The following is a 20,021-nucleotide window of genomic DNA, read 5'->3' as shown; positions in this document are numbered from 1 at the left end:
AAGTATGTAGTCCTTACAGATGCAAAGATCGCCCTGGCAATTTCAGAGGCAGCTGGATAAGATTTCTTCTTGCCCAAGGATAGCATTGCGCTGCCCGTCCTTCCAGCTGGCTAGCTGAAGCAGAGTGTTTACGCAAAAGGAGCAGATGTGACTGAATTGATACAGATCACAGAATTCAGCTTTTATCGATTTTTTTTCTTCCCAAGAACAGAAGCCCGGTGAAAACGGGAATTGTTGTTTATTCAGAACTGGACCAAGCATTATTTCAGATTTGCTGAAAGAACTTTGTGAGCGCCACTGTTCCATGTTTACCCTCTCAGGCAGGGAAAAAAGCACACCCATTGGAGCTTCTTCCCTTCCTCCCACAATATACTGGAAGTTGATTTTTGATTGGCCATCAAATTGAGGAAGGAATGCTTTCCATAGCCTTCAGGAACAGAGCCTGAATATGAACTTCAAGCAACAGGAGCCTTGTGGGTTTTGTGTTTTGAAGACTGTGTCACCTCCTCTCTATTTCCTTCTGTGGCCCAGCACGTGGAAAAGCCAGGTATTATTTAACCCTTCGCCTTTATTCTATAACCATAAGAATCTTGGCAGACAGCGATGCCTCTGAATTGGAAGAGTTTGCTTATCTTCCCCACTTTTTAGCGTACAACGAAGCCAAGCCATTAATGACTGACAAAGGAATAGGTGGACCAACAAGCGTGTGTGCTGCTGACACAGTCTTCCAGTTCTTGTTGTGGTGGGTTTTCCGGGCTGTGTGGCCGTGGTCTGGTGGATCTTGTTCCTAACGTTTCGCCTGCATCTGTGGCTGGCATCTTCAGAGGTGTATCACAGAGGGAAGTCTGTTACACACTGTGTCCAGCCACAGATGCCAGCCACAGATGCAGGCGAAATGTTAGGAACAAGATCCACCAGACCACGGCCACCACAGCCAGTTGAATCCGGCCGTGAAAGCCTTCGAGAATACACTGAACACCTTCCAGTTCTTGCTTTGAAATGAATAATAAACTATAGAGCCAAGACATCCCCCAGTTTTCAGACTCAGAAACAGGACAGAATGATGTAAGAACAAGGGGGAAGTTGGTCTTGATCACCCATGGAATTCCTAGGAGGACAATTAATTTTTTTGTATAATTTAACAGCCATTTGCAATGTAAAAAACCCTGTAACCATTGTGTGTGTGGGCATGCACGCTCTGTAAAGTCACAGCTGCGGGTATGGCAACCCATAGGGTTTTCAAGACAAGAGACATTCGGAGGTGGTTTGCCAAGGCCTGCCCTTCATGGGCTGAAAGAGTTCCGAGAGAACTGATATTGACTCAAGGTCACCCAGCAGGCTCCAGGTGAAAGAGTGGGGAAACAATCCCGGTTCACCACATTAGAGTCTGCTGCTCTTAACCACTACACTGTGCTAGCTCTCTATGTAGACATTATGTACCAGAAATGACTTTTGAAGCAACCTGAAGCTCAAAATATGATTTGTCATGGGGTGGGGGTGGGGGCACAGAGAAATGAATATTCAAAGCCCATCACTGCTTGCATAGACTTTGCAGCAAGCAGTATAACCCTGCTGCTTTGGACTTGCCACTGTTTCTCTCTTTGCTGTCTTGTGCTATGTGGCAAGCGGCCTCCAAATCCTGGCGTGTATATGCAGAAATAATAGTACACAACATAAGCGGTATTCAGACAACCCCTTTCCCCAGCCAGTTATGTACCAAAACAGTTCCATTTCATTTGCACACAGGGTGGAAAAACTCCAGACACTAGGGGGAAAGTAGTCAGGAAACCCTTCATTCTCCTGCCCCAAAAGCCGTTGGAAAGCAGAGCTTCACATCAGGGGTGCCTAATCCCTTCGTTTCCTGCATTTTACCTGGTGAATGTTTTCTTCAGTGAAACACTGGCAGACACAGTGCTTAGCCAAACAGTAGTTAGGCCAGGGTTTGGAAACTCCCCGGCAGATGCACTAAACAGCAACAGGCTGGACCATGTTCTCAGCATGCACCGCTGGTGCTCCCCGCAAAGGAGCAAGGTGAGACCTCGAAGTGCACTGGAGCGCAGCTTCTTCACAGTAGGCCTGGCCAAAGTACAACCTTCATTTCTTCTTCATCCCTCCCTCCATTTCACAGGTGTGGTTCCAAGGTGTGGCAGGTGAGCAAAACAGGGTTACCTATCCCAATTTAGACCACAGAAATTCTTACACCTTCAGTTACAAGGTGTCTTTTGTTCCCTCTTACACAGGTAAGTAACATACTTTGTCAAATTATTCTAGAATATTACATTATTTACTTGCAGGACAAGAATTTCAAATTATAGGTTTGAAACATCAAGTGTTTAACTGTATATTACTGTTGTAAGAAAATGGACAGTATGCCTTAGTTAAAGTAACCATTGATTTAAAAGCTAGGCTTATTAAAAACTGATATAGTGTTCTGAAAAGTATCTTCAGAGGAAAACTCTGAAGACTGAAGGGGAACAGAATAAAATTTCTTAACAGTAAGTCCAATTAAATAGCCTGTGAATCCAAGTGGTGTACTTTCCAAATGACAGTTCTACAAAGACTGGACCGTGTACCAAAAACATGCAATTAAAAATAAATTACATCAAAACTGGTTTAATTTAAAACAGAATATAAACAAAACTGTATATTCAAGATAGTTTAATATGGATTTTCTGAATTAGAAATATTACTTTCTCAAATGAAAATTACTAGCGAAATGACCAAATTCTCCCCAATCACTGAATTACATTATTTACACATTATAATACATATCAGATTGCAGTTGAAAACATTATTAAAATAAAATGTTTTAATAGGTACAAAGGATCTCTTTTCTCCATAACATAATTTTACAGGGTATTCAAAACACCCAATTAAAAGTAATTCTCTACTAGCATTAAGCTATTTAAGTGCAAACAATTTTTTTTAGAAAAAACCCTATGCAACATCCATTTTCCTGAATTACAATTGTTAAGCCAGAAAATGACTTTCATTTCCCATGACATTATCCCAGGTTTAGCATCTCTAGTTTTAAAAAATCAGTGCAAAAAATCAAACAACTGTGAAGTACTAACCATTAAACTTGCTTGGATTGAAGAAAAGTTTCATTTTACACTATATATCCCCTTTCTCTGTGTGTGTGTCTGTGTGTGTATATAGATACTTAATTACACTGAACTTGAAAAGTATAGAGAAACTGGAAACGTTTCGCTATTTAATCGCAACACCAAAAGAACCATTTTTAAAGCAAAATTCTTCTTTCAGTGAGCAGCCTAGAAATATCAGATGTAAAAATAACTTCTTTACATTATTATTGGGTTTTTAAATAAAACACTATGTGATTCACATAACTCCAAGTTTATTCTCAGCCTGTAAAGAATCTGTGGTGTTCTCTGGCTGAACTGCGGCTTCTGGTTCCAATGCCATTACTTCTTGTTCTGTGTTCATAGATTTGCTAGCAGGAGTGTAGTGGCTATACTACAGTTCCACTTGGAGAATTGGCCTGGTTTTGGGATGACAATGAACCCTGCAAACAAAGCAACTTACATTAATCCAGCAAGAGAACCCAACATTTTTTTTGTTAAATACTTTGTGCCATCTGCACATCCATGACTTCTGGAGGCTGTTTAAAACACTTGTGAATTAATTTCACTGTTAAGCTGATAGCTTGTTCCACTGAATGCAACATCCAAACATCTGGGGAAGGGTGTGTGTGTGTTTTTCCCCCCTAGGAATTCTAAAGTTGAACCATGCTATGGGGGTATAAGCTTTTATGGACTCAGATCTGACGATTTCTCTTTCCTCTGCACAAGTTTATGCTGGAATACAATAGCTAGCGCCCCCAGCCCCCGGTGCCTCTGGGCTTTCGCTTTCATGTGATTCAAGAATGCAATGTGAATATTCTGTGAAAATTAGATTTCAATTTCTGCTGTGCAAGCCTCTGAACCTTTTAAAAAGTCGTGTTATTGAAGCATCAGGGGGAAAACGTGAGCTGCAAGCTGTGCTTCCACTGAAAATCCCTTGTTGGGGTGGGGGGAAGCGGAGAAGAGTGGGTAACTGATCTTCGTCACTCTTCCTGCTAGACTACTGGCAACCTTATGCAGCAAAGCAGTGCAACCCACAAAGAGCAGATTGATACGTGAGCAATCCCATGCTGGGATGCTTATTCATAACTGGGTGAGTGCCTGCCTGGTGCTTAAAACTGCAAGCATGTGCCTCACGGCCACAGGATCTATCCCAGTGACAAGTTGTGGGGTGCGGGACCTGCTTCCTTAGGCAAAGAACTATTGGCTAGACAAGCCCAGTGGGAGCTTGCCCCAACTTGTGGACCTGCCCTTCAGGTGGCCTGCTGGCAAGTAGAGTTCTACCCATCAAATCCAACATTCCTGTTGTCTGTTTAGACCAGGGGCGTCCAACTCTGGCACTTCAGATGTTCATAGACTACAATTCCCATCAGCCCTTGCTGGCATGGCCAATTGGCTAGCAATTGGCCATGCCAGCAGGGGGTGATGGGAATTGTAATCCATGGACATCTCAAGCGCCAGAGTTGGACACCTCTGGTTTAGACAAAACATGAATTATATTCCTGAGGAGAAAAGTCACTGTCTAAAGAAGAACTAATTTTACTGTAACTAAGCCCCTTCAGTGGAACAGTAATGCCCGTGAAATTATGCCCACTGTGTCTACAGCCCACAATTTCCAGCCAGACTTTGAAAATTACTTTGGTAAACACTAAAAATTTCAGGAACTAAGATTGGGCTTCGTCCTGTATAGTACAGAATTCATAGTAGTAGTGAGGGACTAGGCTATAGCTACAGGCTGGCAAACTAAGATTTAAAAGCACTTGGAGAGATTTGCCTTCCTTCACCCGGCATCTAAAGACATAATAATGGAACGAGAAAGTAAAACTACACCTAAATCTGCAGGGCAATACAGATACAGCGTTCCATTTTAAAAAGTAACATCTTTTTCCAATATCTTGTTTGGCAGATTTTTTTCCCCCTTACCTCAATATTCTGGTCCAGCTCAAGATCCCAGCGCAATTGTAATGCAGAATTAACTAGTTCTTCAGAGTCTACAGGAGCTCTTTCTGGCTCTGACCCAAATATTCACAATTGAAAGAAATACTCCCAGCTCTTGAAACCAGGCTGAATGACACGGAGCCTCCAGACTGGAGGAAATCCAAAGCTTCTCTGACATTTTCGTCTTTTAAAACTTTTTACTCCAAGATTAACGATTTCTAGCAGGGGGCACAGGAATAAAGAATGTGACTCGAGGCTTGGCGTAATAGGATTTCATTGTTGATGCCGCGTTGTACTTTTTTGGGTATCGCATTCATTTTGGATCATTGTATAGGCATGCATTCCATTGGCTAGCACTGTCAGTAGTTCCCGCGATGCAGGACAATCTCTTAAACGGAAAAGGTGACAAGAAACTGCATCCACTCCGAATAACGTATGAACGAGAGTGAATGATGATGGTAATAAAGAAGAGCAACGTCAGGTCTCTGAACTGTGTGGTTGTATTTATAATTTGATTTATAGGCCACCCTTCCCTGTAAACAGGCCTACGGTGATTTACGATCAAAACTAATCAGAACGAATATATCATGCCATGGTGCGTCAATCACTCTAGCAACGGGGAATGAGTTAAAAGGGAAGAAAGAGAAGGGGAAGAGAAAGGGAAAAAGGAGATCGGCTATGTTGGATGCTGTTGCTGCCCTCAACCAAAGGCCTGGCAGAACAGCTCGGTCTTGCGGGCCCTGCAGAACTGCATTAGGTCCCACAGGGTCCATGTCTCATTCAACTCGGCGTTCCACCAGGCTGGGGCCAGAGCGGAAAAGGCTCTGGCTTGTACAACTTTAATTAGGTTATGCCACCATCCTCCAGGAGTGATTCCCTGCTCAAGACAGATCTCATAGGCAAAACTGCTGATGCCAATGGACAGCCCACTGTAGTAAAAACGTTCTGTTAACAACTGCTTGGCAAGAGCTCACAAAAACTGCCTTGATCTGTCAGAACAAAGGTCCAGATAAGGTTTGGATCCTACCCCAAATCTCCACTAAGGATTTCCATAAGCAAAATGCTTCTCACCTATCCAGCAGCCCAACACCTCCTCCTATGCGGTTTCTGGGGAGCAAGGTAGTTCAGTCCGCTGCAAGAATGGGGGAAATCCATGATCTGATAGGGGGAAGTGACTAGCAGGATCTAAACCTGGCCTCCCAACCCTGCGTTACCTGCATTTTAGGACACCATATTTATAAAAAGTCACATTCTGCTTTTGCATGGTTTTTTGTCTTTGTTTGGTGCCTGAGGAGAGACACTGGGGTATATGGACATGCAACATCCCCAATGCTGCCACTCTAAGACAGGTTGCGCTGCACTGAACTTCCGTGGCATTTTGATTTAGGTGTACAATCCTGATGGGAGGGAATGGAGACACTTTGGCTCCTGTCTTCCATGTGGATAGTTCTGCCCTCTGGAGCAAAACACGATCACAAAAGGAAAGTTGATTTCCTGGGGGACATGGAAACAGTAGAATACCAAAATGCACTATGTCCATTGGCCAACCACACTAATTACATACAAAAGCCACACCCACCCTTACCCCAAAAAGGTATGACGAAGGTATATGAAAAACCCACATTATCTCGAATAGGGTTTTGGGCTGGAAATTTGTTGCACATCAACATATTCATGGACTTTGATGCTGATTTGGAACAGTGCCATATACTTAGAAATTCTCATGGACTGCGATGCATAGAGGACTTAAATTCCTAAGAAAGGTGTGTGTATTATAAGAAAGGTGTGTGTATTATTATAATAGGATGCATGTTAACAGCTGTCTCTGTGTGTATAGTCTTCGTAGTTTGTATATATGTTTCTGTTACACTTTTGCATATGAATAGAGTCCTTGCACATTTCCCCTGTGCGTGGCTTTTGTATGTAATCAGTGTGGTTGGCCAATGGGCATAGTGTATTTTGATATTCTGTAGTTCACCACACTGCCCATATGCTCTATCCTCATAGCTCTATCTCCAGTCCTTGACTCTAGAACTGAGAGGCAGGGAGAATATAATTTCACTAGGCATTCCCAAATCCTTGGATGCACCTAAAACATTCTCTGGGATTCCAGCCTTTTCTTTGGAGCCAATTTATTTGATTCTAATGAACCAAGCACAAGTGTTTAGGACCAAACCTGAAGCAACATAAGTGTAATAAAAAGGCCTAGAATCACCTGGAAGTTAAATACAACATGGCGTATAGGATGGCCTGTAGCTGCAGCATAAACTAACTGTAGCTGCTCTTGAGCTGTTTTCGCACGGCCACTGCATTTGCCATTTCTTAGCCCAATCACCTAATTTATCAAGGTCCGCTTGGAGCTCTTCGCAATCCTTTGTGGTTCTCACCACCCTACATAATTTGGTATCATCTGCAAACTTGGCCACCACGCTACCCACCCCTACTTCCAGGTCATTTATGAATAGGTTAAAGAGCACTGGTCCCAATACGGATCCTTGGGGGACACCACTCCCTACATCTTTCCATTGTGAGAACTTCCCATTTATACCCACCCTTTGTTTCCTGTTCCTCAACCAGTTTTTAATCCATATCTTGCAAACTGCTTGGGTGACTGACTTAAAAACTAACATTTACAAAAATAAAAAGTTTAAAAGGATTTGTAGACGTTTGTCACAGGGCGAACTACAATTCCCGTCATCCTCCCAGCCCAGCTTTCAAGTGCATGCTGGAACTTGTAGTCCTTGCGGTTTTCTTCCAGACTACGTCAATGGGGGTTGCAGGCGGGGTGGGGGCACATTTCAGAAGGCACAGTCTCAAAACTTCCAGGGTCTCATCAGGAGATGCCCTGATGATACCCCCAGGTTTGGTGCAGTTTGGTTCAGGGGGGCCAAGTTATGGACCCTCAAAACTGTAGCCCCCATCTCCTATTAGCTCCCATTGAAAACAATGGGGTATGGGGCACCCCCTTTGCGAGTCCATAACTTTGGACTCCTTGAACCAAACCTCACCAAACCTGGGGGGGGGGGGGTAGCATAAGGACAGTCTCCTAATGATACACTGAAATTTTGGTGCTGATATGTCTAAAAATGCACCCCTGCAGGCACCAATGTCCTGGTGCAAAAAAAAAAAAATTGGTCGTGGTGGAGTGGCCACCCATGGGGGGGCGGGGGGCATCCAACTCAGGTTTTGCCCAGGGCTACAGTTTGCCTCATTACGCCTCTGGATCAGAGGCACACAAATCTTGAGTGCAGAAAGTTCAATTTTCAGAGCAGTATGAGAGGGAATCCTAATGAAAGGGTGTCCACAGACGGGCCAAACTTCCAGTTGCAGCCATTCTGATTGGGCGTTTCAAATTAAGACACTGGCAACGAACCGTTAGTGTGTAATTGAAAAGCAACAAAAAAAAGCACCCACACAAGCATCAACTCTGCCATATTACAAGCATATTGCTATCAGGCTATAGAGCTTGAGTGCCTAGAACACTCACTGCTAAGAAGAAAAAAAAAGGATTTTCCTTTTGCATTTACAATCATGGGATACATATTCAGGCTATGAAGAAAACATACTCTATGCTACCCAGGGGTGTTTTAAAGTCCCTGCTCATTACATACATTTGCCAACGATTTCCATACAGTCTTCAGAGCTGTAAGCATGAGTACAGCCTAGCCCCCAATTATAACTATAACATTTTAAGATGAAGCTACTGTTAACCTTGACCGGATCCTTTTTTTCCCTGCCTTCTGCTATGGTGGCCCAAAGGCAAACTCTAAAATCTCACCCACATTCAGCCTCGTATGTCGCCCTCCTTTCATATTTCACAGAAGTAGGGAGAGGCTGGCTGGGATGCTTCTCTCACATATCCGTTCTCAACCCTATATCTGCTAAGGTGAGTCTGATACCTGCTTTCTCCATCAGTGAATCAATTTCTTCCCCAGTTCACACGAGGATTATGGCACAAAAGGGAGCAGAACTACTGAGCATGCTCGAACAGCTTCAAAGTTAATGTCTCCTTGGTATCACACACAAAATATGAAAGGCAATACGTTTCACTAGAGAAATTCAACACACGGTCAACAACTCAAGTTGGAAAAGTGTGCGTGCAACAGAGTAAAAGATGTTCTTTTGCTACCACTAGGTGGGTAAATGATCCAGCCTGAATGCTCTTGTTGTAGAGAAGGGATACTTGCTCAACCTCGTAGAATTTTCATGTGCTTCTTGAATAAACAAATATTTTAGCGTTTTTTAAAATACGGCTGACCAGTGTTCAGTATTTGAAATGTCACCAAATGGTGTAGAGCAGCGGTTCTCAACCTGGGGGTCGGGACCCCTTTGGGGGTTGAACGACCCTTTCACAGGGGTCACCTAAGACTCTCTGCATCAGTGTTCTCCATCTGTAAATGGATAAATGTCAGGGTTGGGGGTCACCACAACATGAGGAACTGTATTAAAGGGTCGCAGCATTAGGAAGGTTGAGAACCACTGGTGTAGAGCATCTTGCACTCCTTGCACATGAGGTTCAAGTGTCAGCCAAGTGACACTGTCAGCCAAGTGGAGCGATGGGACACAACCCATGGGCTTGGATCCAGTGATGCGGCAACAAATGGGCTACGAGCAGTTCTGTTTGCGCAACAGCCTGTGAAATACGCAGCGTTTTCCTTCCTGCATGTATTACAAGGCCCAGAAACTGACTGTACAAGATCCTGAACAAGCAGAAATGCAAGTGGGGGATACAATAAGTTTGACTTAGTGCAAGCTCGTGACCTTTCCCTTGCAAGAGCTCTAGCGCAAGCGGAAAGGTTTGTGCTGGATTCAGATTGATCTTAGCAGTAACTAGGAATCCCATTCGTCACGTTTTAACAGCTTCCTTTTAAGCAGGTACAGATTTCTTCCAGAATCTCCATCTGTGTGGATTCAAGAATTAATTAGCAGTTGCTGAGGAATCTGTGCTCTAGCTATTACAATCTGTTCCAAAGAACCAGCTGCGTATTGTGTATAAAGGTCATTACTGACCCACAGGGTGACGTCATGTCACACAGACAATGTTTACACGGGATTTGCTGTTGCCACTCGTTGTCATCTACACTTTACTCCCAGCCAGCTGGGTATTTCTTCATCATTTTATCACTCCTATAAGGCAGCTGAATCTCACATAGATATGAATTATAGCACATATTTCACTTCAATTAGTAGTACCGTTACAAGCTCAGGGTAAATAAGTGCCTACATTTATACTACATGTAGTATGTCATAGCAAGGAATGGCTTAAGACAGTGATGGCGAACCTTTTTGAGACCGAGTGCCCAAACTGCAACCCAAAACCCACTTATTTATCGCCAACACGGCAATTTAACCTGAATGCTGAGGTTTTAGGTTTTTTTTTAAATGGTTGGATCCGAGGGCATGTCACTCGGAAGTAAGTTTGGTGGTAGTCAGTGGCTTTGCTTTAAAGCAACCATGCAACGGGTGAATCACGACCCTAGGAGAGTTTACTCAGAAGCAAGCCCCATTGCCAGCAACTGAGCTTACTCCCAGGTAAAGGATCGCACTTTAGTTCTTTGCATGAAAATCAGTGGGGTTAGCAGCACTTAACAGGGTTACCTACACTGCTTCCGGAGCAGCAGTGGCATAGGAGGTTAAGAGCTCGTGTATCTAATCTTGAGGAACCGGGTTTGATTCCCAGCTCTGCCGCCTGAGCTGTGGAGGCTTCTCTGGGGAATTCAGATTAGTCTGTGCACTCCCACACACACCAGCTGGGTGACCTTGGGCTAGTCACAGCTTCTCGGAGCTCTCTCAGCCCCACCCACCTCACAGGGTGTTTGTTGTGAGGGGGGAAGGGCAAGGAGATTGTAAGCCCCTTTGAGTCTCCTGCAGGAGAGAAAGGGGGGGATATAAATCCAAACTCCTCTTCTTCTTCCCCAAGACTAGGTCTTAGGTTTAATGCTAATAATCGAGCCCAGTGGCCCAGGCAAGCCTAGATGTGTGGGAGGGGGCGATTCCCCCCCCCCATGACGAACTCTATTTGCGTGTGCCCACAAGGAGGGCTCTGAGTGCCACTTCTGGCACCCATGCCATAGGTTCGCCATCACTGGCTTAAGATCACAGGCAGCCCCATCCAAAGGGTCCCTGGGTGCAGTGATGCAGCTGCTTGGCCCCTTGTTCCCAAGAGGGCTTTCCAGCAGCATGGGGAGGCAAAAAACACGAAGAAGTGTCCACCACCTGAAAGCCCCCATTGGGCTTAATGGACTTACACCACCTTTCCAAAGTCCCAGGCGTCAGCCTAACAGAGGCAACAGCCGGGTGGAAGCCAACTAGTGTTGGCTCCTCCCTGGCCATGATTCTGGGCTGCCCCTTACGCCAGTGTCAGGGGCAGGAGCACAGGAATGCTGGCATGGTCCTCTGCACCACGTTCAACCACCATGGAAGGCCACAGTGGCTGCCCGAAGGCGGAGCCATTCCTCTGATGAGGCAAGTGCCCCGGGGAGAGCAAATCTCCCAGCAAGACCCACACGATGTCCAGCAGAGGATTTGAGGGCCCCCACTCCGGCTTTGGATGGGACTGTAAATGTTGTAGAAACAGGTACACCCAGAAGCACAATCACAGTATTATTTACTGAGGTCTTGTAACCGAAACACAGAAACTTAGGAAGCTCTCTGGTTTGTCTTGAGGCTTTTGAAAAGCTGTGGCCCGGAGGAGGCACCTTCTAGCCACTCCCTTGCATGTCTCAAACGTGAACGAGGCAAGTCTTCTTGGGAAAGAACACTGAACATGCTGTCGAAACCAAACAGGACAAAAAAGTCTGTCTGCAATGTTTCACAATAGCGTACTGCTGAGGGTTTTCTTCCAATTTAAGTTTACAACTATTCCTAAATCCTTTGCTCGTGCACCAACTTGGGTTTACAGCTACAACTATTCCTGAATTCTTTGTTTATGTCCCACCTCTTTGCATCTGATTCATTCTTATTTAATTGTCATCCACTCAAGGAACACCTGGAAGAGATGCCTGAAGTGAAAGAGCTCCTGCAGAATCCAAAGACCAGCCGTTCTCCATTCCAATGGCTTTTTAATAGCTTCATACAACCATCTTAGCCTCACTGGTCTGATTACATCAGGTGGAAACAGCTGTTTACCAAACCCACTGCACATCATGTCCATCCAATGTACTTAAACCGGTTGTTTATGATCGTTCAAAGGGACACAGAACAACATCAGAAGTAAATAGCCCAACATTTTAAACATATGAAATACTCTCAAAAGGTTGTACTTGAATCTTTTTAGAGTTATAAAACAGCAATTACAAAGAAGCGGTTTCACAGTGGCCGTTTGTTCAGGAAGGTGCTGACTGCATAGGAAAAAACGTCTCAGCTTGTGACAAGTCAACATTTTAAACTTCAGGCGTCAGAAGGACTACTGACAGTTATCTACATTTTACAGTTCAGTCACACTTTTTGTTTTTATTTAACGTCAGTATACAGAGGACAACCCCGGTAAATTATTCTCTAATGTCAAGTATTTAGTAGGGTTTCTTCAGCTGAAACAGTGACATAAAACGCTAAAAAATAAGCAGTATGAAACAAACATGATTTCTTTTTTTTTAAATTATAAATATACCAACAATACTTATTAAAGCTTCATTATTATTGCAAGTCAATTTCAGTTTAACAATCTGTCATGTTAGAAAGGCTCTTATGAAATTTATTCAAGTTGTCAAGAAATTAGATGGACGTTTATAAAGAAAATACATATGAATTTTACTGTTGATTTCTTTTCACTATATCATTACAATTTTTTTTTTGTACAATATCACCTAACGTGTCAATCTTAAATTTATGTATACAGATTTCATAAATGCAGGAAAAAATCTTGCTTTTTTTTAAACTTTACACAAGTTATGTGACAGTAAAAGGAGCTGGTATTCTTTCTTAACACAAGCAGCCCGACAGATATTCTAAATGCAAGGGTAGTAGCTTAAACATGACAGGAGAGAGAGAGAGACAGACACGTCTTTTCAAGTACATAATTGAGTCCCCCCCCCCAAAATCAAGCATTTAAAACAAGGTATTCCCTCCCCCCCAAAATTTTTTCAAAAGAATTAACCTTTTCTATTCTGGACACACAAATTATAAGGCAAACGCTCTCTCTGGAATTTACATAACTGACCCTTTATCAACTGGCCAACTTCTTGCACTGGCATATAAGGCTACATTAATCCTGAAGATGAAAGTGTATGGCGACGTCAAGGAACCTCCGGGCTCCCATTTCCGATCTACAGATGTTTTAAGATGTTTTCACCCTTTTTAACCAAGAAACTAATTTCGATCATCCAAAACCATCCCTGAATTCAAATTTATGTCAAATGATATAGGGCAGCATTTCCCAACAACAGCACTTTATACTTCAAACGGCAACGACTAAAACATCCCTTCCCACCAGGAGGATTTAGTAGTACATGGAACTTCTTCTGGCACCCATTATATAGAAGCACAAGATGTCTGTTCAACGCTTTAGCAAGAACAGAACTCATTTTTAAAAAAACATGATGCTGTAACTACAGTTGCTGTTTATTGGAAAACTTTTAAGGATGTTCTATAATTTAAATCTAGATTCTCCTGTACAATATAGTTCAAATAAATATTCTAAATCTCATGTGCATTTTTGTTACACAAACTGGTAACACATTTATTCGGCTGGGGTGTACACACTGCCGTTCCGTGCGGCTATTTTCGTAGCTGTGCACTCTCGGCGTTCGTAAGCCTCCGGGATAAGAAGGGGTGCATTTCCCTGAAATTGCACATGATTCTGGGGAAGTTCTGTCTTTTAAGGCAACGACCTTTGACTAGAACCAAAGTAGGATCTTAGTACTGCATAAGGGACAAAGCTTGTACCAGGTCGACAGCGTCATTGGAATTTCAAGGTCAAAAGATTTATACAAAGTTTGACTTTTTCCAGTAGTAAAGATTGCAGTGTTCCAGAAAGTAATTACCAGGAAGCTCTGGTCCCTGCCAAGTCTCCCCGCAAGTCTTGCTGTGATGTGAAACACGGCCTCGTTCCTTCATCACTACTTTCCATTTTGAAGGAAACTGGACACCAGGGTAACACCAAGGCTTGTAGTGTGAAGACCTCCCTCTCTTGTCAGTATTCTTCTACGATCTTTAGGTTCCTGATACTTAAACTATGTAGGAAGGCAGCCAAATCTAAGATGCTCTTTCTAAGGAGTAAGCATTCGTTTGAACCCTGTTTTTCTATAGAAGTGTAGGTTGTGGACCCAAGGCATGACGAGCGGCATGAAATGGACCGTGTCCACTTCCTGCGCAGCCCGAACAGAAGCAGGTGCCATGGGGGAGGGAGGGGGCTGCAGTGGGAAGGGATGTGGCCAAAACCAACTCTCCCCTCGTTCTCTGGGATTGTCCTTCCATTGGCAGGAGGAGGCTCGGACCCAATCCATGCCATTCACTGTCCTGACTGCAGCGATCTGCAGAGAAAGGCTGGAGAAGTTTGGCTCAGGAGCAGTCAGTCAAACTACTCAACTGGCCAAGCCGTCTGCCTAAACTGGAATGTTGTGTCTTTTTATCCATTCTGCATTCTGACAAAGGGTAGGGGGAGGTTTCAGAGCAGGAAAACTCAGTATTTTTTTTTGGGGGGGGGGTTGAGTCTCGGGGGCAAAACGGCATAGGAAGGTGGCAGCTTTAAACTGACAAGAAAATACAGCTTTTGCTATAAGACCGGACAAAAATATGCAGTGTATAACCCAGGAGGAAGAAATATGTTACCATGAGTGTTTTGAAGACTCATTAAATAGGTATAAAGTTTAGTAAGTGCTCTCCTATAAAACAAAAAAGGATGCTTATTAACACCTTTCTGGCACAAACACCTCCCCGGCCAGAGCCCTGTAAACATATCGCTTAATTTGCTAGTTTAGGCCACCTAAGTGAGCTCACTGACTGCAACAATAAAGAAAAGAAATCATCTGAAACCCATTCTAAGTAAACACACATCCTAAACAATATGGCATTTACATCAGTGTGCGATATTAGTTTTCAAAGACCGAGTGAAGAGCATCAGCATGGAACTTACCTTTAGTTAAAGATTTCCGCATTGGCCAAAATACATAATTCCTAGCTTTTGGTACTGCATACTCTATCTCTGAAATATTTGCAATGTGTTTGCAAATGAAACCAGATACTACAAACAGGAGTTGCGGTTAATGAACATAATTTGCAGCTCTTTTCAAGTACCTTAACGAAGTGGAAGAAGCCAAACCAATATTGTAATTTTTAGAAGATGATTAAGTGGAAGGGCAATATTCACTACCACGGCTAGCCTACTTTTACCAATCCCGCTTAAAGACTAGCAGTCCTCTACTGAAGTACAAAGATGTCCATGATTTTAACATACAAGGACTAATGCAATTTTGCCGCTTACTCTGAAAATGTGCACATTTTTTTTCAGCTGAAAGAGCAATGCTATACATTTCCGTGTTTAGTCTACTCGAGATAAGGCAATACAGGAGAGAACAGAGCAGTTCCGATAAGATTCCACTTAAATACTGACCTTGCGTTATCTTTTCAGAGACGTTTGGGAAGTCATCACAATGGGCTTTTCGTTTCTAATGGAAGATCTTGTGTATTAGTTTTGGAAACCTGTGTATCCCAGGAACTCTGGTAACTTTCAAGTACTTTATAGCTGACTTTCAGGAAGCCGCCACAAAAAAAGGAGCCGACGCTGACCCTCCAGAAGACTACCACTTCCATTAGAGGTTTACCTATTTATTGCCTAGCATGCAGACCTAGGATGCGGACCACTCAGTGGTTGTGTGAGCATCCTGGACAGAGGTGTATTGGGGGAAAATGGCGCCCGGGGACAACACCTCCTCTGGGCGCCCCCCCATACATGCTCGGGGGCAGCTCAAACGCCCCCCCAACCTCCATGCAGCCCACCTCCTGCCCTCTCCAGGCCCTCGGGCACCGAGCAAGCTGCCTCTGTCTTTAGGTGCCTCCTGAATGCCGACCTAGATCTTCTGAGCCAGGTTGACATGGGGGAGAAGGAGGGTGGGGGTGATTTTGTGGGGGGGGGCTGCTGGTGCGCCCAGGGTCATCTGACACCACACCCCCCACCCCCGGTTGCAAATCCTGGATGTTGATCTTGGACTTCGCCAGTTTTCTGCTCCAGCCTATCCCACTGAGAATGATGCTGCAAAGAACTCCCATGGCTGGCAATTTGGGAAGTGGGGGATGGGGGGAAGGGGCCACTGGGAAGAAGATGAGCACAAATCATCCACATGTTTTTGGGAGGGTTGAGAGCCTGGCAGTAGAATGCAACTCGCCAATTAAGAGTTGGAGAGAGAAAAAAAACCAAGCAGTATTGTCCTAAGGTGCTAAAAATTAACTTCAGATGTGCTCAACATGAAATAAAATGTTAACAGGGCCATTTCGGCCTATGCCATGAACACAAAATGTGCAAGTTAAAAAAATATATATATATTTTTACAGGGGAAGTTACAGTGATAGAAAAATGATTAGATGATACTGTTTAACCAAGGGAGTTTTAAAAGTTACATTTTTGTACAGAAATACTTGGACATGATTTGTATAGTAAAACTTGGGATATTAATTACAATGTGCACTTAAGACCTGCTTGTTCCAATTTTAAACAAAGGCGCTGCAAGCTGTCCTTGAAATGGATCTCTGAAAGAGAATTAAGAATTCTCAGCGCTATGACTACCCTTTGAGAAAGATAACGAGAACCTAACCTTCTTTTAGGATATCCTAAACACAAGTGTCCAGAGTGCATAAGTATATTACAATATCAAGCCACAGTTTGTTCAAGCTGGGGCTGTTTTTTTTATATATATATATGTTCCTGAAAGCCCTTACAAGTTTCACCCTCACTAACTGATTCTCAGATTTGTCTCAATCATGCCATACAAAAATAGCTTTGAAAATATATGAAAAAAACTATCAGTGATACTTTGGATGCACAATACACCTCTGGCTGGAAGGCAATGGTATTCTGAAAGAATTTTACCTGGGTCAGACATTTCAAATTGTTCAGAAATACAGCATGCAGTATCCAAAAGTATGGCTCTGAGGAAATAATCCTTTTTAACATTAAGCAGAAAGAAATTTATATTCAACATTCAGTTATGTTTTGAGGGAAGGGAGAAAAAAAAACTACCTATTCAAGTTCTACTTCTTTGATGCAGCATTAAGGATTAAAACTTACCACTTTACCAGGCCTTGCCCATGTGCAAATAAATCCCTCCTGACAAGCAGTGACTATACAGTCTTCAAGAAAAATTAACACAGTCAGTCTTTCGTGTGCTATCTTTTTACAGATAAGAGGCTCTAACAAAGGGACATCTTCCATTCGGGGACAGAGAGGCGTCCCCAAAGTTTTTGCCGGGTCCGTTTTGGTTTTAGTAACTAAATTGAGTTTGTCACTGCTCTTACTGGATATATGTCCCATGCTATGGTTTCGCTTGTGATCTTTTTCGTGGTGTCTTTCCTTCCGGTCGTGTAGTGATAAGGTTGCAAACTTACTAACACCAGAAGCAATGGCACCGTCCATGACACTGCTTTTACTGCCAGAATTGGAGACTGCAGAATGTGGAAGGCTATTGGATCGTGGAAGAGGAGGGGGCACAGAGTTTCCAGGCGTCGTTATGCTGTTCCCATTACTTCCTGGGTTAGCGCTGCCACTTCCTGCAGGCGGGCTCGTGGCATTCATGACATTTGTGTGTGTCCTTGCTCTGGAGAGGGGTTGGTGAGGGAAGAGGATATCTTCTGTGAGGTCCCATAAACACAGCTGCGTGTCCTGGCCGACTGAACCAAACCTGTACGTTACGCTTACTGGCCGACTGTCTGTAGAGTTCCTTTTCGATAACCTAGACTGAGTGCTATTTGCGCGATCCCTTCCAAAATGGAGGTCTTGGAAATCCTCGTCACTGCCGCTAAATTCCATCGGATCGCTTTCTTCTACGCTAGTAGTATAGGGATCAAAGGCCACGACACTGACCCATGATTTGTGTCCATGGCCTCTAGCTATCACTCGACAGTCCACAAAAGACCAGACAGTCACCAAGTCATCCTCGCCCCCAGTTACAATGTACTTTCCATCTGGGCTCCAACATGCGCAAAGCAATCCTCCGAAGTAGCTTTTCATTGTACCGTGCAACTCCACTGAATCAAAGTTAAATACCCGAAGAAAGCCATCTTGGCTGACGCACGCCAAGAATTTCCCATCAGGGGAAAAAGCAAATTCATTCAGAGCCCCTTCGCCTACTGTCCATTTAAGCAGAGGGTTTCGTGTCGATTTGCTCTTGCAAGTGTGGACCGCAAAGCTTTCGCCTTGTTTTAGTGGCTGGTAGTGTGGGGCTGTGGTGCCACAATTGTGTTCCACGTTATACAAGTACATATTGCCACTGGAATGAGCTACTAAGAAAAGGCCTTCTGAACCTGGCACCCATTTTACACAGGTCACTCTGGACTTGTCTATTAGTCTCTGAAAAAGAGGGGGGAAAAAGCACACATCAGAGTCCTCTCGGTTACTCGCTTCTCAGGTAACAAGATGCATATTCACTGATCTGTTCTTAGGCACGTTTGAGATACCCAGCAATTCCACATGCATAAAAAGCAAGCTTATGATGGAGCCACCGTGGCGTAGTGGTTAAGAGTAGGTGTACTCTAATCTGGGGGACTGGGTTTTATTCCCCATTCTGCCACTTGAGCTGTGGAGGCTTATCTGGTGAATCAGATTAGCTTGTGCACTCCAACACACGCCAGCTGGGTGACCTCAGGCTAGTCTCAGCTGTTCGGCGCTCTCTCAGCCCCACCCACCTCACAGGGTGTTTGTTGTGAGGGGGGAATGGACAGGAGACAGTAAGCCCCTTTGAATCTTCTACAGGAGAGAAAGGAGGGTTATAAATCCAAACTCTTCTTCTTCAATCATAAGTAACTGTGAGAAATTGGAATGGTCAGCCTATTTTGTTGAACAGAATTTAAGAGGAGAGAGAGATCAAACTCTGGAGGCTTTATACATGGGGAGAGGGGAACTAATCACCTATAAATACCTGGCACAGATACTGAGAACTAGAAACTGAAAGACACTCACCTGAGTTCATCCTCAGAAAAAAGTAACCTAAAATGAGGGATCTAGACAAACATTGACATTTTCAAATCAGTAACAAGCCAGGGTAATAGTGGGATGACTCTAGGAATTCTAGTTCTACTGCAGGGAAGTGAAAATGAGAAGCAAATAAAGGCAAAAGCAGTAACTGTGATCCCCGGCTACATATAACTTAAACAGAAACGTACTTGGCAATGCTGAACCCAGAAAAACAATCTAGTGTCTGGATGATTAAAATGTCTTTCACATTCTTCCGAAGTGCTACTTTCAACTACAAAGAAGATGCAGCCAGCTACAGAAGAGAAATTGGAATTGCTTATTCTGCTTTCAATTACATCTGCCGGGCTCTTGGGAAGAACTGGGGCCACTTGATCTATGGGTCCGTTAGTTTTAAATGACTGTTTAATTATTCTGCTAATCTGAGCCATTTAAGCTTGGGAAGAAGCAAATGATAGCAACACCAGTTTAAAAACTACACAGCCTTCCTCTTTCTGGAGCTGCGTCTAAAAGCTTCAACTGAGAAGCAGCGGTACTTTTTCTACTAGCATAGATTGTTCCTCATGCAGAATGTTATTCAGGGCTGACCGTATCGTGAGCATAATCCCCCGAAGATTATAACAATCTACAACACAGTGTGAAATGCATCCTTCGGAACAGCCTCCGCCCTTGAGGGCAATCTGCTTACCTGCAGCTGGTGCACCAGCGGTCATCTGCACAGTTGTCTGTCTGTGACTTGAGCTGTGCAGAACACCATTCGGAACATTCCACAGCTATGCTAGAAGTATTTTTGGGCAAACAATTTGCCCAAGAAGGAACAACAAAATGCGTGCTGCACATACCTGCCAGTGGCCAGCACTTTCTAAAAGTGGTCCTCTGTG

General features: G+C 43.7%; 1 protein-coding gene across 1 annotated transcript in view; it reads right to left on the bottom strand.

Moving 5' to 3' along the window:
- Positions 1–2,612: 2,612 nt before the first annotated feature.
- Positions 2,613–20,021, bottom strand: part of WDR20 (WD repeat domain 20) — a 53,932-nt gene continuing 36,523 nt past the window's right edge. The window contains exons 3-4 of the mRNA XM_048485439.1: positions 17,242–18,519; positions 2,613–3,526 (exon numbers count right to left, since the gene is read on the bottom strand). Of these exons, the coding sequence (XP_048341396.1) occupies positions 3,473–3,526; positions 17,242–18,519 (1,332 nt within the window). The 3' untranslated portion in view covers positions 2,613–3,472. The remainder of the gene's footprint in view (positions 3,527–17,241; positions 18,520–20,021) is intronic.

Source organism: Sphaerodactylus townsendi, linkage group LG02 (genome assembly GCF_021028975.2).
Source record: "Sphaerodactylus townsendi isolate TG3544 linkage group LG02, MPM_Stown_v2.3, whole genome shotgun sequence".
Classification (NCBI taxonomy): domain Eukaryota; kingdom Metazoa; phylum Chordata; class Lepidosauria; order Squamata; family Sphaerodactylidae; genus Sphaerodactylus; species Sphaerodactylus townsendi.
The sequence above is the reverse complement of the archived record's forward strand: the minus strand, read 5'-3'. Positions and strand labels throughout refer to the sequence as shown.